This window comes from Salvelinus alpinus, chromosome 23, assembly GCF_045679555.1.
Source record: "Salvelinus alpinus chromosome 23, SLU_Salpinus.1, whole genome shotgun sequence".
Lineage (NCBI taxonomy): Eukaryota > Metazoa > Chordata > Actinopteri > Salmoniformes > Salmonidae > Salvelinus > Salvelinus alpinus.
This window is the reverse complement of record NC_092108.1, coordinates 29,262,479-29,280,285: the sequence shown is the minus strand read 5'-3', so window position 1 is coordinate 29,280,285 and position 17,807 is coordinate 29,262,479. Positions and strand designations below refer to the sequence as shown.

Here is a 17,807-nt window from a genome sequence, read left to right as displayed (position 1 = left end):
ATAACTCAAATTGTGTCTCGTTTTAGAGATGGCTGCGGGTTTGAATTGGTCACAATAAATGACAAAGTCGAGGGAAAAACACAGCAACAGCATGCCTGTCTTGAAAGCTAGAATCCTTCATGGCGATATTTTGGTATACAAAGTGCTATGTGAACGTCACAGCATCCAGTACCTTTAAGTGTCAGAAAGCCCCGTCCATCTGCTTTTTGCTACCACTCTGTCAGCAGACCTGACTTGAAGTGTCAGGTTTCACACCCTAAATTTGGGACAGCTTATTAAAGGTTACAGTCTGGCGATTTCAGCAATCGTGGGTTCATCTCACTGTGATATTCTCAGCCAGATTTAGAGCAACATGAAAAAAGACTAAATCATTTTGTCAAATTTAAGCCAAACCATGTTCTTCTGGTTCCTGAGAGACTAAATCACTTTTTGCGCAAAGCTGAAGTTGTAACAAGACTGCAGACATTGGCATCTCTGCGTGATTCAGAGGAGGCTTGGCAGAAAATACTCTGTCGTCAGTTATATGAAATGGTGCCAAATTTGTACTATGATTATATTTGTTTTAAAGTGATAAAAAAGGTGAAATCTTATAGGAAGTCATTAACTATTTGATTGTTACTATATTTAGAAATCATTTCAGTAATTTCAAGCTCTCTTCCCCCACTTTTGTTGAAAATAATAATTATATATGATTTGTACTATTTTAATAATAATTGTACTATGTACTTAAGCTTGTGTCCTCAAAAGTAAGAACACCTCAGCAATTTATAAATATTTTACCAAAAAGGTTAGTTCCAGGCCTTTCTAGAACTATGCAGCATTACTAGTTATTGTTTATGGCCATCTCATGAAAATATACATTATTTGGGGTATGTCTATTTAGGTGGAAATCTACATTTTGCAGTAACGTTCAAGAGGTTTATCAAAAAGGTATCAAGTATCAAAGGGATACCTGCCCACTGTTCTGAGTCTAGCATTCTTAATCCCCCATCCTCTCATTGTAAAAAGGCTCTCAGACATCTTGTTCTTTGCATTGAAGACTGAAGAGAAATAAAAAAAAGCCTAGAAGAATTTTTTTAAACATCCACCCATGACAAAATACATTTTCTGTGAGGATGTTTTTCAAAGGATTCGACTCAATATCAATAGAGTTAGTTTAAAAATTACAAAATGTTTGTGGCTGTGGTGTGTGTCTGGGCAAGCATTTGTGCGTGCGTGTGTGTGACAGCTATACAGTATATATACACTGAACAAAAATATAAACGCAATATGCAACAATTTGAAATATGCAATTTGAATACATGCAATTTGAAACATGCAGTCAATGCAGTCAATTGAAATACATTTTAAAAATGTAAAGTAGGGGCGTGGATCAGAAAACCAGTCAGTATCTGGTGTAACCACCATTTGCCTCATGCAGCGTGACACATCTCCTTCGCATAGAGTTGATCAAGTTGTTGATTGTGGCCTGTGGAATGTTGTCCCACTCCTCTTTAATAGCTGTGCTAAGTTGCTGGATATTGGCGGGAACTGGAACATGCTGTCGTACACGTCATTCCGGAGCATACCAAACGGCCTCAATGGTTTAAATGTCTGGTGAGTATGCAAGCCATGGAAGAACTGGGACATTTCGGCTTCCAGGAATTGTGTAAAGATCCTTGTGATATGGGATCGAGCATTATCATGCTGAAACATGAAGTGAAAGCAGCGGATGAATGGCACGTCAATGGGCCTCAGGATCTCGTCACGATATCTCTGTGCATTCAAATTGCCATAGATAAAATGCTATTGTGTTTGTTGTCCGTAGCTTATGCCTTCCAATACCATTACCACACTGCCACTATGGGGCACTCTGTTCACAACGTTGACATCAGATACCGCTCACCCACATGACACCATACACGCTGGCATTTGAAACAGGGATTAATCCGTGAAGAGCACACTTCTCCAGTGGGCAAGTAGCCAGCGAAGGTGAGAATTTGCACACTGATGTTGGTTACGACGCCGAATTGCAGTCATATCAAGACCCTGGTGAGGATGACGAGCACCCAGATGAGCTTCCCTGAGACAGTTTCTGACAGTTTGCAAAGAAAATCTTCAGTTGTTTCATCAGCTGTCCGGGTGACTGGTCTCGGACGATCCCGCAGGTGAAGAACCCAGATGTGGAGATCCTGGGCTGGCATGGTTACACGTAGTCTGCGGTTGTGAGGCCGGTTGGATGTAATGCCAAATTCTCTAAAACGACGTTGGAGGCGGCTTATGGAATAGGAATTAACACAAAATTCTCTGGCAACCGCTCTGGTGGACATTCCTGCAGTCAGCATGCCAATTGCACGATCCCTCAAAACTTGGGACACCTGTGGCATTGTGTTGTGTGACAAAACTGCACATTCTAGAGTGGCCTATTATTGTCCCCAGCACAAGGTGCACCTGTGTAATGATCATGCTGTTTAATCAGCTTCTCAATATGTCACACCTGTCAGGTGGATGGCTTATCTTGGCAAAGTAGAAATGCTCACTAACAGGGATGTAAACAAATTTGTGCACATTTCAGAAAAATAAGCTTTTGATGCGTATGGAACATTTCTGGGATCTTTTATTTCAGTTACATTTACATTTACATTTAAGTCATTTAGCAGACGCTCTTATCCAGAGCGACTTACAAATTGGTGCATTCACCTTATGATATCCAGTGGAACAACCACTTTACAATAGTGCATCTAACTCTTTTAAGGGGGGGGGGGTTAGAAGGATTAATTTATCCTATCCTAGGTATTCCTTAAAGAGGTGGGGTTTCAGGTGTCTCCGGAAGGTGGTGATTGACTCCGCTGACCTGGCGTCGTGAGGGAGTTTGTTCCACCATTGGGGTGCCAGAGCAGCGAACAGTTTTGACTGGCCTGAGCGGGAACTGTACTTCCTCAGAGGTAGGGAGGCGAGCAGGCCAGAGGTGGATGAACGCAGTGCCCTTGTTTGGGTGTAGGGCCTGATCAGAGCCTGAAGGTACGGAGGTGCCGTTCCCCTCACAGCTCCGTAGGCAAGCACCATGGTCTTGTAGCGGATGCGAGCTTCAACTGGAAGCCAGTGGAGAGAGCGGAGGAGCGGGGTGACGTGAGAGAACTTGGGAAAGTTGAACACCAGACGGGCTGCGGCGTTCTGGATGAGTTGTAGGGGTTTAATGGCACAGGCAGGGAGCCCAGCCAACAGCGAGTTGCAGTAATCCAGACGGGAGATGACAAGTGCCTGGATTAGGACCTGCGCCGCTTCCTGCGTGAGGCAGGGTCGTACTCTGCGAATGTTGTAGAGCATGAACCTACAGGAACGGGTCACCGCCTTGATGTTAGTTGAGAACGACAGGGTGTTGTCCAGGATCACGCCAAGGTTCTTAGCACTCTGGGAGGAGGACACAATGGAGTTGTCAACCGTGATGGCGAGATCATGGAACGGGCAGTCCTTCCCCGGGAGGAAGAGCAGCTCCGTCTTGCCGAGGTTCAGCTTGAGGTGGTGATCCGTCATCCACACTGATATGTCTGCCAGACATGCAGAGATGCGATTCACCACCTGGTTATCAGAGGGGGGAAAGGAGAAGATTAATTGTGTGTCGTCTGCATAGCAATGATAGGAGAGACCATGTGAGGATATGACAGAGCCAAGTGACTTGGTGTATAGCGAGAATAGGAGAGGGCCTAGAACAGAGCCCTGGGGGACACCAGTGGTGAGAGCACGTGGTGCGGAGACAGATTCTCGCCACGCCACCTGGTAGGAGCGACCTGTCAGGTAGGACGCAATCCAAGCGTGGGCCGCGCCGGAGATGCCCAGCTCGGAGAGGGTGGAGAGGAGGATCTGATGGTTCACAGTATCAAAGGCAGCCGATAGGTCTAGAAGGATGAGAGCAGAGGAGAGAGAGTTAGCTTTAGCAGTGCGGAGCGCCTCCGTGACACAGAGAAGAGCAGTCTCAGTTGAATGACTAGTCTTGAAACCTGACTGATTTGGATCAAGAAGGTCATTCTGAGAGAGATAGCAGGAGAGCTGGCCAAGGACGGCACGTTCAAGAGTTTTGGAGAGAAAAGAAAGAAGGGATACTGGTCTGTAGTTGTTGACATCGGAGGGATCGAGTGTAGGTTTTTTCAGAAGGGGTGCAACTCTCGCTCTCTTGAAGACGGAAGGGACGTAGCCAGCGGTCAAGGATGAGTTGATGAGCGAGGTGAGGTAAGGGAGAAGGTCTCCGGAAATGGTCTGGAGAAGAGAGGAGGGGATAGGGTCAAGCGGGCAGGTTGTTGGGCGGCCGGCCGTCACAAGACGCGAGATTTCATCTGGAGAGAGAGGGGAGAAAGAGGTCAAAGCACAGGGTAGGGCAGTGTGAGCAGAACCAGCGGTGTCGTTTGACTTAGCAAACGAGGATCGGATGTCGTCGACCTTCTTTTCAAAATGGTTGACGAAGTCATCAGCAGAGAGGGAGGAGGGGGAGGAGGGGGAGGAGGATTCAGGAGGGAGGAGAAGGTGGCAAAGAGCTTCCTAGGGTTAGAGGCAGATGCTTGGAATTTAGAGTGGTAGAAATTGGCTTTAGCAGCAGAGACAGAAGAGGAGAATGTAGAGAGGAGGGAGTGAAAGGATGCCAGGTCCGCAGGGAGGCGAGTTTTCCTCCATTTCCGCTCGGCTGCCCGGAGCCCTGTTCTGTGAGCTCGCAATGAGTCGTCGAGCCACGGAGCAGGAGGGGAGGACCGAGCCGGCCTGGAGGATAGGGGACATAGAGAGTCAAAGGATGCAGAAAGGGAGGAGAGGAGGGTTGAGGAGGCAGAATCAGGAGATAGGTTGGAGAAGGTTTGAGCAGAGGGAAGAGATGATAGGATGGAAGAGGAGAGAGTAGCGGGGGAGAGAGAGCGAAGGTTGGGACGGCGCGATACCATCCGAGTAGGGGCAGTGTGGGAAGTGTTGGATGAGAGCGAGAGGGAAAAGGATACAAGGTAGTGGTCGGAGACTTGGAGGGGAGTTGCAATGAGATTAGTGGAAGAACAGCATCTAGTAAAGATGAGGTCAAGCGTATTGCCTGCCTTGTGAGTAGGGGGGGAAGGTGAGAGGGTGAGGTCAAAAGAGGAGAGGAGTGGAAAGAAGGAGGCAGAGAGGAATGAGTCAAAGGTAGACGTGGGGAGGTTAAAGTCACCCAGAACTGTGAGAGGTGAGCCATCCTCAGGAAAGGAACTTTTCAGGGCGTCAAGCTCATTGATGAACTCTCCAAGGGAACCTGGAGGGCGATAAATGATAAGGATGTTAAGCTTGAAAGGGCTGGTAACTGTGACAGCATGGAATTCAAAGGAGGCGATAGACAGATGGGTCAGGGGAGAAAGAGAGAATGTCCACTTGGGAGAGATGAGGATCCCAGTGCCACCACCCCGCTGACCAGAAGCTCTCGGGGTGTGCGAGAACACGTGGGCAGACGAGGAGAGAGCAGTAGGAGTAGCAGTGTTATCAGTGGTAATCCATGTTTCCGTCAGTGCCAAGAAGTCGAGGGACTGGAGGGAAGCATAGGCTGAGATGAACTCTGCCTTGTTGGCCGCAGATCGGCAGTTCCAGAGGCTGCCTGAGACCTGGAACTCCACGTGGGTCGTGCGCGCTGGGACCACCAGGTTAGAGTAGCAGCGGCCACGCGGTGTGAAGCGTTTGTATGGTCTGTGCAGAGAGGAGAGAACAGGGATAGACAGACACATAGTTGACAGGCTACAGAAGAGGCTACGCTAATGCAAAGGAGATTGGAATGACAAGTGGACTACACGTCTCGAATGTTCAGAAAGTTAAGCTTACGTTGCAAAAAATCTTATTGACTAAAATGATATAGTACTGCTGGCTGGTGAAATAGGCTAGCTAGCAGTGGCTGCGTTGTTGACTTTGTTTGAAAGTGTAGCTGGCTAGGTAACCTCTAACTGGCTAGGTAACCTCGACAATTACTCTAGACTACACAATTATCTTGGATACAAAGACGGCTATGTAGCCAGCTAAGATCAAACAAATCAAACTGTTGTACTGTAATGAAATGAAATGTAATACTACCTGTAATACTACCTGTGGAGCAAAGCGGAATGCAACTACTCGCTCCAAACCAAACCGGAAGTGCGACATGTGTGTTCATGAAACATGGCACCAACACTTTACATGTTTCTTTTATATTTGTGTTCAGTGTATATAGCTAAAGAGAACAAAGTGTAAAGATGGAGATAAGTGGATGTCTTTGCTTGAACAGTATGTCAATGTGTTTCAATAAAGCAGAGTGAATCTGGCAGTAAGACTATTGTGACACTGTTGTATGTACCATCTGTCAATACTCAAGATGATGGTCCTTGCCATGTTCTGGTCACATATGCTGAAGTGCTATTGACACACATTGACCACATGTCATGAATGCAACCATGCAACAGCATTGCCATTATGATGGGTCTAGTTTTGTCATTTTATCATATTAACAGTAGGTTTCGTTGATGTCTGTGTTGTGCTGCTCGGCTACTTGAGAGAGTGATCCTGATTTAAGGCGTAGCTGAACCCTGGCTAGGTTTACCTGTAGGGGGTGCAGTTCTGTCATTATACTGTATATTTAATAAAGGTCCATGTTGCATTGCTTGGCTACTTGAGTGAGTGGTGCTGATTTGATTTGAGGCATAGCTTTGAAGTAGCCTGGCTGGATTGTGACTGTTACAGCTGCAGTGCATCCTGATCCTGGGCCATGGCCAAGGTAATGCCAGCTGTTCCTGTCTCTCTCCAGCAACTCATTGGGGCCCCATCAGCAGGTTGGCCCAGGAGACCCAGTCACTCAGCCCACAGTCAGACCAGTTGCCTCTACACTACAGCCATGTGTCTGTGATCAGGAAGTGAGGTGTTCAGCTCCTGACCAATGACCATCACTTACACACGCGCGCACACATGAACGCCCTAAAGACACACATGCACACACACACATCTGCAGGGTTGTGTAGGTTACTTTCAAATCAAATACAATTGTATTGGTCACGTACACATATTTAGCAGATGTTATCGCAGCTGCAGTGAAATGCTTATGTTTCTAGCTCCAACAGAGCAGTATATGTAACTATAAAAAACAATACACAAATCCCCAAAATAAAAAGGCTTTTTACCCTGTCCCGCCAATGTGGATGGGGGCGTACAATCTCTGCTGTCTCCTGAAGTCCACAATCAACTCCTTAATTTTGTTGACATTGAGGGAGAGGTTATTTTCCTGGCACCACTCCTCGAGGGCCCTCACCTCCTTCCTGTAGGCTGTCTCATCATTGTTGGTAATCAGGGTTACCACTGGTGTGTCGTCAGCTAACATGATGATTGAGCTGGAGACCTGCATGGCCATGAAGTCATGGGGGAACAGGGAGTACAGGGGGTGGCTGAGCACACACCCTTGTGGGGCCCTCGTATTGAGCATCAGCGTGGCGGAGGTCTTGTTGCATTCCTTCACCCCCTGGAGTCGGCCTGTCAGAAAGTCCAGGACCCCGTTGCACAGAACAGGGTTCAGACCCAGGGCCCCAAGCTTTGTGATGAGCTTGGAGGGTATTATGGTGTTAAAGACTGAGCTGTAATCGATGAACAGAATTCTTACATAGGTATTCCTCTTGTCCAGGTGGGATAGGGCAGTGTGCAGAGCGATGGCGATTGCGTCATTTGTGGATCAGTTGGGGCGATATGCAAATTGTAGTGGGTCTAGGGTGTTGTGTAAGGTGGAGGTGATTTAATCCTTAATAACTAGCCTCTTAAAGCACTTCATGATGGCAGAAGTGAGTACTACGGGACGATAGTCATTTAATTCAGTTACATCTAGAAGCAAGTGGGGACAACAGACTGGAATAGGGAGAGATTGAATATGTCGGGAAACACTCCAGCCAGCTGGTCTGCACATACTCTAAGGACTCGGCTTAAGCCACAAAGTTACTAGTTACAGCCTTGCGAGTGTAAACACTTTATAAATGTAATCAATTACAGTAACTAGTTACCTATCCAAAATTGTAATCAGTAAAGTAACTTTTGATTTTTTAAAGTATCTGTAATCTGATCACAATATTTTTTCTCGTAACGTAACTGATTACTGTTACAGTTGTTTTGTGAGTTACTCCCCAACCACATATACACGTGTGTACATATACATGCACACACACACACACACACACACACAATATTTTGGACATTAAATATGAAGCATCTTGTCTGTCGAGTCCAGCCTGATACGACTGTAAAATGATCCATTGTTAGCATAATCAATCTGAGATCGATTAGGTGCTGAAATAAAAGGCCTGAGAGGATATGATACTTAAACAGTGTGAACAGTATACCTGTATCTTCCAATAGACAACAAAAGTATGGCAGGAAATATTGATGACTGCAGTAAATAAAAAACTCAGAGGAATATTTTATGATAAGACTCTGCATTTAATGGCATTGATTACCCATCCCTTATCTGACTAACATAACTACAGTAAGCTACTGGTGTTTCCTCGATATACTCCATTAGAAGTTATATAGACAGTAATGAGGACACCACATTTTTACTTTACCTATTAAAGAGACTAGTTGTCATTTTTTTTGTGAGGGGATATTGTCCGTTCCCATTGCCTGAAAGGCTGACACAGATACAGTATATGCATTTTAATGTGAGCAGGGATCATAAAACCTTTCACTTTTGATCAATTGAAGGAAGTGCATGCTGTCTTTTGGACGTAATTGATATTAACAGTCTGACAGTCAGTCTTTTTATTTAAATGTAGTTCATTTACCACCCACTCCAATGAAGATAGCCATCTGACCAAGTATTATACAGCCATAATGTGCTAAACTGTATGCTTTAACTTTTTTATATAAAATGCTGTAACAGAAACAATGGGCAAATGTCTGACAGTAATATTGCGTTATTTTATCAGATTACACCAGAATACGCATTATCAAATGTCAACTTTGCATCAGTCATTGGTGTTGTTGTTACTGTATAATGAGCAACATGCCTGAACTCTGGATGGCCTTGGCTAAATGAGCAGAGCATGCATTGTCTACTCTTCAGAGGAGAAGGGACTGTTGTACAGTAGTTTGGCTGTGCCTCAGAGGAGAGGAGAAGAGACTACAGTATTGACTGTGCCTCTGAGAGTCCCTGGGTCAAGAGCAAAGTCAAAGACATCACATCACATCACCCACTTTGGCTGGTCCTGAGAGCTGAGGGAGAATGACTGGGGAATGCCAAGGTCAACAGGAAAGCGAGCAACACAACAACATGGGCCTAACAGCCTTTTATTCCTTGTCACAGTTGCACTACATTGTTTCCCTAGAATGAGAATGGAAGCTGAAGGAACTGGTTCCATGGTCAGGCCTTAACCTCGACAGAATGAGAAGGGAGAGAGACAGAGGACTATAATCCATTTGCTGAATTCTGTAATTTGGTCGGGCTAAATTCAGTTTATTCATGTTCAGCCTATTTTTTTTCTTCTTTAACCGGCTGAATACTAAGAGGCTTTTTAGCATTATTGTGCTATTGGTGTGTTTACAGCTGAATTTACTTGTCCAGGCAGGTGGTTTGTGGCCACAATGTGTTTGGTACAATCTCTATAACATTCTCTGGGGCTGAACACTTCTGTATTCATTTCTTCTGGCAGGTTGAGGTATCTGTTAGCATTTTTTTCTTTCTCTCATTTTCTCACATTCATTCATTTGTTAAAGGACATGAAGACATTTCTTGTGCATTCAGCGGCAGAGTATATTCGTTTCTGAACGGCAACCCTGTGGATTGTTGCCCATAAGATACACAACAGCATTGACAAGGTTTTTTCTTTTTTTCTTTTTTTCTATTTTTTTACATTATACAGTAATTTAACTGCAGCCTTGGGAGGCTGTATTTCAGTGCCTTCATGGTTGTACAAGCACTTGAAATATCAATAAAAATGTAGGTTATCCTTGGTCTTTTGATGTGTGGATGCATAAGGTGAAAAGCAGACTGATGAAACCGCTACAATATGTGTAGAGCTATAAAATAAGTTCTAAGGAGTGTTCATCCATACAGCCGTTGGAGTGGAGCCGTTTTACACAGATGCTCTAAAACTCACACTCCTTTAAACCCAATGTTCTGAGGATACATATCCTGCTCGTTGGTTGAACGTAGGCTATGTCTGTTTATTGAATGTCACTGTACTTTCACCTATTGTTATCACATCTCAAAAGCTTGGGAAATGACCTTCTTTGAGACGAGTCCTCTTACTGCAATCTATGTGACCCATGTGATCCCAATAACCGACGGAAACCTGAGTGTTCCAGGAGAACTAGCTAACCCCTGAACCCCCACCGTGTGACAGCACACAGAGTTAGCTGTGGCATGTCAGACCTTGTGTTCCACCATTTAGCGGTGGTTGTTCCAGCCAATGTTCCACCAAGGACGTCTTGCTTACAGTACTGAGTGAGCTATGCCCTGGCTGTTTTCCCCGTGGCCTCCCTCTCGTACAGGTGCATGATGTACAGTATGGTCAATCTGTTCTGTTTTCCTGCTAGCCCTTGTTCAGTCTTTAGGGTAAGATTAGGGCAGATGGCACTCTCCTTTGTAACGCTGTGAAGCGAGTAATGCAGCATAGCAGAGCCTCTGGCCAGAGCACGGTGTTTAGGTGTGGGTCTAGCTGAGAGGAGAGGAGGAAAGAGAAGGAGGGGGGTGGGGTTCTGATAGTTCAGAGATGGGCAAGGCAAGGCAAGCGTACTTATGTGTTCGTATATCAAATAGCGCAGGCTTCCCCAACTGGCTGCCCGCCAAGTTTTCAAAAAATATGTTTTGTTTTTTTTTAACGTTTTTTTTCATTATTGGACATAATAGACTGTAAAAACACAAGGAAATCAGCTCGAAGATACGTTAATTTAAGAAATCTGTTCCCAAGCATAGTAGAGAGACACGTGATCGTATACAAATGCAAGCAAGGTTTGAAATAATAATGTTTTAGTCAAACATTATATCTGTTTGGGCTTCTTGCAGTCAATTTGAATTTGTAATTATGTTCACATTTTAGTCATTTAGCAGGCACTCTTATCCAGAGTGACATACATGAGCAATTAGGGTTAAGTGCCTTGCTCAAGGGCACAACTACAGCTTTTCACCTAGTCCGCTCGGGGATTCAAACCAGTGACCAGTTACTGGCCCAACACTCTTAACCGCTAGGCTACCTGCCGACCATGTCTGTACCAGCCGCTCAAGAAAAAAAAACTGCCCACGGCTGAATCTAGTTGATGATCTCTGAAATATGGTAATGAACAAGCACATACAGTGCATTCAGAAAGTATTCAGACCCTTCCCCTTTTCCACATTTTGCTACATTACAGCCTTATTCTAAAATGGATTAAATAGAAATAAAAACCTAATCAATTTACACACCATACCCCATAAGGAAAAAGCGAAAACAGCGAAAAAATTTTTTTGCAAATGTATTAACAAAAAAAAAACAGAAATACCTTATTTACATAAGTATTCAGGCCCTTTGCTATGATACTCGAAATTGATATTCGAAACCTGTTTCCACTGATCACCCTTGAGATGTTTCTACAACTTCATTGGAGTCCACCTGTGGTAAATTCAATTGATTGAACATGATTTGGAAAGGCACACATCTGTCTATATTAGGTCCCACAGTTGATAGCGGATGTCAGAGCAAAAAACAAGCCATGAGGTCGAAGGAATTGTCCGTAGAGCTCAGAGACAGGATTGTGTCGAGGCACAGATCTGGGGAAGGGTACCAAAACATTTCTGCATCATTGAAGGTCCCCAAGAACACAGTGGCCTCCATCATTCTTAAATGTAAGAAGTTTGGAACCACCAAGACTTCCTAGAGCTGAGCAATCGGGGGAGAAGGGCCTTGGTCAGGGAGGTGACCAAAAACCCGATGGTCACTCTGACAGAGCTCCAGAGTTCCTCTGTGGAGATGGGAGAAACTTCCAGAAGGACAACCATCTCTGCAGCACTCCCCTAATCAGGCCTTTATGGTAGTGGCCAGACGGAAGCCACTCCTCATTAAAAGGCACATGACAGCCCACTTGTAGTTTGCCAAAAGGCACCTAAAGGACTCAGACCATGAGGAACAAGATTCTCTGGTCTGATGAAACAAGATTGAACTCTTTGGCCTGAATTCCAAGCGTCACATTTAGCGGAAACCTGTCACCATCCCTATGGTGAAGCATGTTGGTGGCAGCATCATGCTGTGGAGATGTTTTTCAGTGGCAGGGACTGGGAGACTAGTCAGGATCGAGGCAAAGATGAACTGAGCAAAGTACAGAGAGATCCTTGAAAACCTGTTCCAGAGCGCTCAGGACCTCAGACCGGGGCGAAGTTTCACCTTCCAACAGGACAACGACCTTCAGCACACAGCCAAGAAAAGGCAGGAGTGGCTTTGGGACAAGTCTCTGAATGTTCTTGAGTGGCCCAGCCAGAGCCCAGACTTGAACCCGATCGAACATCCCTGGAGAACCCTGAAAATAGCTGTGCAGTGACGCTCCCCATCCAACCTGACAGTGCTTGAGAGGGTCTGCAGGGAAGAATGGGAGAAACTCCCCAAATACAGGTGAACCAAGCTTGTAGCGTCATACCTAAGAAGGTGTTTCAACAAAGTACTGAGTAAAGGGTCTGAATACTTATGTAAATGTGATATTTCTGTTTAATTTTTTTAAATAAATTAGCAAAAAAAATATTTTTAACTGTTTTTGCTATGTCATTATGGGGTATTGTGTGTAGAAAAAAATTTAATCCATTTTAGAATAAGGCTGTAACTTAACAAAATGTGGAAAAAGTCAAGGGGTCGGAATAGTTTCCAAATGCAATGTAGGTGAAAGCATGATGATGAAGACATGAGCGGGTTTGGCAGACATGGTATGAAAGCTGGTTGTAATTCTGACTGAATTTATCAAGTCAGGCAGTCTTTTCCTGCCTTCATCCTTATCACATTTGTGACATACAGTACTGTGAATAAAAGTGACTGGCATCTCTAACTCATCCAAGATTAGATTGAAGCTGTGGAGGAGGAATCTCTCTGATTGTCTATTGTCAGTACACACAGTAGCTCTCCTAACATACATTTATTTATGGATATTAGTGTGATATAAGGAGCCTTCTTGTCTTGCCATCCCCAGGGGTCATCAGGACAGCCCTATCCAACATGGACAGAGAGGCCAGGGAGCGCTACTCTGTGGTGGTCCAAGCCAAAGACATGGCCGGCTCGGTGGGTGGGTTGTCAGGCTCCACCACCATCAATGTCACTCTGACAGACGTCAACGACAATCCTCCCAAATTCCCCCAGAGTATGTACACAGACGTCTGTTTGTTTGTTTTTCTACCTCACTGTTTGTCCTTAGATATTCATTCTCTACTGTAATAAAACATAGGATTTAAACAGCACTATATCGAATGCTATATAGGTTTTCTAACACTACGATGTTTGTACTGTAAGTAATGCACCATAGAAATAGAATCTTAGAATCAGTGATTTCTGTATACTGCACAGCCAAATGTTACTTTTAAATAAAACTCCTCAAGGTGCATCTTATAGTAGATGTTTTGCTAATGCAGGGGTGGCTGTAAGTGATACAAACATGATGTAGTGTGCAGATGATTGTTGAGTTGCAAGCAGACAGGAAATGTGATTAATTGACCCATTTATTCACATTTACATCTTGATGGTATGCATGAACAGTAGGCTAATTACTTCTCCATCTAGTCATAAATGCTTTATCATTCATGCCAAGATAATAACTTCTTGCTTATTCAAGTGCTCATCCCATTACAGAAAACTACCAGCTGTACGTTCCAGAGTCTGCTCAGATTGGAAAAGCTGTGGGTAAAATCAAAGCCACCGATGAAGATTTGGGCGTCAATGCAGAGATGAGGTACAGCATAACCAATGCAGAGGGGAAAGCCATGTTCTCCATCACTACAGACACTGACCAGAAGGAAGGCATCATATCACTAAGACAGGTACTGTTGAGATGCACACATTCATTTTCCAGCTAAAATTAAACCATCTGTGGTTGTGCTTTATGTTACAGTTCTGTTGGTGTTTACTGAGAAACCACAAGGTAATATGGTAATTATACATACTAATTACCTAATAAATATGCCTTTTATTTATTTGGGATTAATTAAAAGAAGTAGTACCATTACATACCCTTAGGCCACACTAATGCTAATTGTGTTAATACTATGAGTAAGTACCCATTGTTACCACATAGGCTGTTCTCTCAAATACCAACGGAAGCAGGACCGGGAAAAAAGCACGGCTTTAAAAAGAGGATTGATTGTCGGTTTCCTCCGCAGCCTTTGAACTATGAGAAGAGGAAAGTCCACACGCTGCACATAGAGGGAGTGAACACTCACCTGGATTCCCGCTTCTCCCACCTGGGCCCCTTCAAAGACACCACCACTCTCCGGATCATCGTCGGAGACGTGGACGAGCCGCCTGTCTTCTCCATGGACTATTACATCATGGACGTGTACGAGAACTCCCCTGTGGGAACAGAGGTCGGCACAGTGACGGCTCAGGACCCTGACAGTACCAAAAGCCCTATAAGGTAAAGGACATGCGTGGGGCGGCCATTTTGTTGGACTCCAAAACACCATCACAAGATTCAAAGCTTCGACCTTTGCATGTTGAAAGTCAGATGTTTTTTTGATATTCAATTCAAACAACTTTATTTCATTAATTCTATTTTAATTGTTCTCTCTCCTACATGTAGGTATTTTGTAGACCACAGTGAAGAGGAGCAGGTGTATTTCACCATTAGTGTGAATAACGGGGTGCTTAAGACCACCCGGAGTCTGGACAGAGAGGATGTGGCCTGGCACAACATCACTGTGATGGCATCAGAGGTTGGTAAGTAACATAACACACAGCGGAGGATCCTTATCTAGGAGTCATCTTACCTTAAAATCATTTTGCTTTTAAATAACGATTACTTTATTATGACTTTCAACATGGAGGATACAATATGCTTATGACACTGCATGAATGCATTAGCGATGTCACTTTAATCATATGTATCAACATTAAACACATGGCTCTCGGAAATGAACAGCCAGCAGTGCATTGTGGGATTGATGCGGGGCTGCATGTGTAACATCCCAGTGTGATGCTGAAGGTGGTCGAGTCAATCAATTCTTCTTCTCCCTCTCTTTTTCCACTGACGCTTATCTAAGCAATTACTCTTTCCTTTACCCTTTTCTGCACAATAGTGTTCAGCTAATGGACTGAACTAGCCATCGATAAATGCCAGCCGACGCTGTGCTGATTGTGTTAAGTCACCTTAATTAATGGGAAAACCAGTCTGCACCTTTCTGGAGATTGGTGTGTGTTAATGAGGGATTCATGACATACATAAACACTATACATATAGTGCATAGTGTATATTAGCAAAGTGTCACTTGTAATGTCCTGTGCTGTGTGCTAGCTATATGTATATTAAGTGAGACAAACTACTGTGCAACCACACAGCATGTCTCTGTTACATTCTGCCTACTGCTGTAGCTTGGGGTTAGTACGTCTCCTGTCATGACTCTAGTTGTTGGTTGGTGGTCGTTGTGGCTGTAATTTATGCATGTGTGAAATGGGAAAATATGATTTATGTATCCCACGTTTAATAGGAACATGATTTCTCTGTGCATCGTCAGGGAGTGTAGTGTGCTGCCAGGCAGCAGGAGTTTAGTTGAGTGACCGGGTCACCTTTCAAAGAGAATTTACACTTCACCTGGCAACATGGCCAACCTCAGGAGACAGACTAACATGAGATATACAAATGGATGGAGGCTCAGTGGGGATGTGACCTTAATTGACGGAGAGATACTCTGAGAGAAAAAAGGGATGTACAGTACATCACTATGAGTGCTTGTCATGAACCCTGGACAGAACAATATATAGGCCTATAACAATGTCTTGAAAATGCTATGCCATGGCTTGGGACATTGTTTATTTATTTTTCCATTTGTTTTCGTATTTATTATGGATCCCCATTAGCTGGTGCCAAGACAGCAGCTACTCTTCCTGGGGTCCAGCAACAATTAAGGCAGTAATTGACATAGGGGGGTAAAAGATAAAATATAAAAGTGTTCTATTTAATTCCATGGTTTTATACATGTTGATCTTTGTTTGTTTGTTTGTTATTTTCAGACAATCCCAGTCTCATCAGCCATGTTCCTGTAACAATCCAGGTGCTGGATGTAAATGACAATGCTCCCTACATAGCAAGAGACGATGAAATCATTGTGTGTGAAAGCTCCAGGGCAGGACAGGTGAGTATCTTTCACTTTCACCTCCCTCCTCCCTGCTCTTTTCCACTTTACTCCCTCTCTCTTCCACCTTATCTCCCATGAACTTATATTCTCCCTTATTCAACTATGTTGTCTTTTAAAACCTCTTATCACACACACACACACACACACACACACACACACACACACACACACACACACACACACACACACACACACACACACACACACACACACACACACAAACCCTCTCTGCCTTTATTGTGTGTTTGACACCATCAGGAATGGATTTATCTGTGGTGCTGCAGACTTTTGCAGCCTCTTGAACCTATAAATTATTCAGCATGTACCAATGTCTCCACAAGCAGATAGGAGCTGCATTAAGCGCAACAGAGACGGATTGCAGAAAATGTTTATCATCTCTCATTCAAATTTGGCCCGTGTCCAGCCAACCACGACTGCTCAGATTCATATCGCAATAGCATTCTCTCTTCATATTTTCCCCCATTGAATGAAGATTACTAGACAGACTGCAGCATATAATCAGTTAGCTGGCTTAAGGCGACAGATGATGCATGCTCAGATGACATGTCGAGGTGCTTTCAAACACTGCAACAAATTACAGTAACTTCAACGATCTTTCAGAGAATTTGACTTGATTTATAGTAAAATGTGCTGTTATGTTCATCGAAAGGAAAGAAATTATAATTTTGTTTAGAACTAGTTGTTTTGTTAGGGAGACATACAATGATTCATATTCATATAGCCTCTTGACAGCTAATTCTATATTTCTATGGATTCCCGTATTACTGTACGCTACCACAAATTCAGGAATGTCTCTTATAGACTGACAATGCTATAGCACGTTAGAGTGTGTAGGTAGCCAGGTTAGGATCCACTATAATTGGTGCATTGTCCATATGATAATTTTTTACTCTCAGCCGGTAGAAGTCAACTTCCTTCAATGAGCTGACAAAATATCAGGAACAGTGCTCTTGGAGACAGGTCATATCCACCACCTCTGATCTACACTTCTGGCTGGAACAAGGCTGCATGTGAAATAATGGCACATGTCCTCATGGAATGGCAAACAGAAAGGGAAGGAGGAAAAACACATGTACTGATCGATAGTCATTACTATAATATAATAAGAATAAGAATAATAATGGGCAGTGACTTTCTTGACATATTCCTATTATATTTAGCTCATAATTGAGCAAAAGGCCTCTATACAAGCAGTACATGATGTACTGTATACTGTAGATACATACATGTGACGTAAAACGTTTTTCACACCCATTTTCCTCGCCCTCTCATCCCCTCACTCCTCTCCCTCCTCTCTGACAGGTGATCCAGACAGTGAGGCCATCAGACATGGATAACTTTGCAAATGGACGCTTCTCCTTTGCTCTGCCAAGTGATCTTCCAGTCAATCCTAACTTCACTTTGAAGGATAACGAAGGTAGGCTGGTGACTGTGGCTTTCTGTGGCAATTTAAAAATGTACACTGCATTTTGTTGAACCGCCACAAAGGATATGTGTGTGGACAGATATTTGT

The 17,807-nt window shown here is 44.0% G+C and overlaps 1 protein-coding gene across 3 annotated transcripts in view; it reads left to right on the top strand.

The window, feature by feature from the left end:
• Positions 1 to 17,807, top strand: part of LOC139550749 (cadherin-18-like) — a 69,410-nt gene that overhangs the window by 46,651 nt on the left and 4,952 nt on the right. For all 3 annotated transcript variants that reach the window (XM_071361871.1, XM_071361869.1, XM_071361870.1), the window contains exons 5-10: positions 13,123 to 13,290; positions 13,776 to 13,963; positions 14,303 to 14,556; positions 14,722 to 14,858; positions 16,149 to 16,270; positions 17,597 to 17,711. In XM_071361871.1, coding sequence (XP_071217972.1) covers positions 13,123 to 13,290; positions 13,776 to 13,963; positions 14,303 to 14,556; positions 14,722 to 14,858; positions 16,149 to 16,270; positions 17,597 to 17,711 — 984 coding nt within the window. The remainder of the gene's footprint in view (positions 1 to 13,122; positions 13,291 to 13,775; positions 13,964 to 14,302; positions 14,557 to 14,721; positions 14,859 to 16,148; positions 16,271 to 17,596; positions 17,712 to 17,807) is intronic.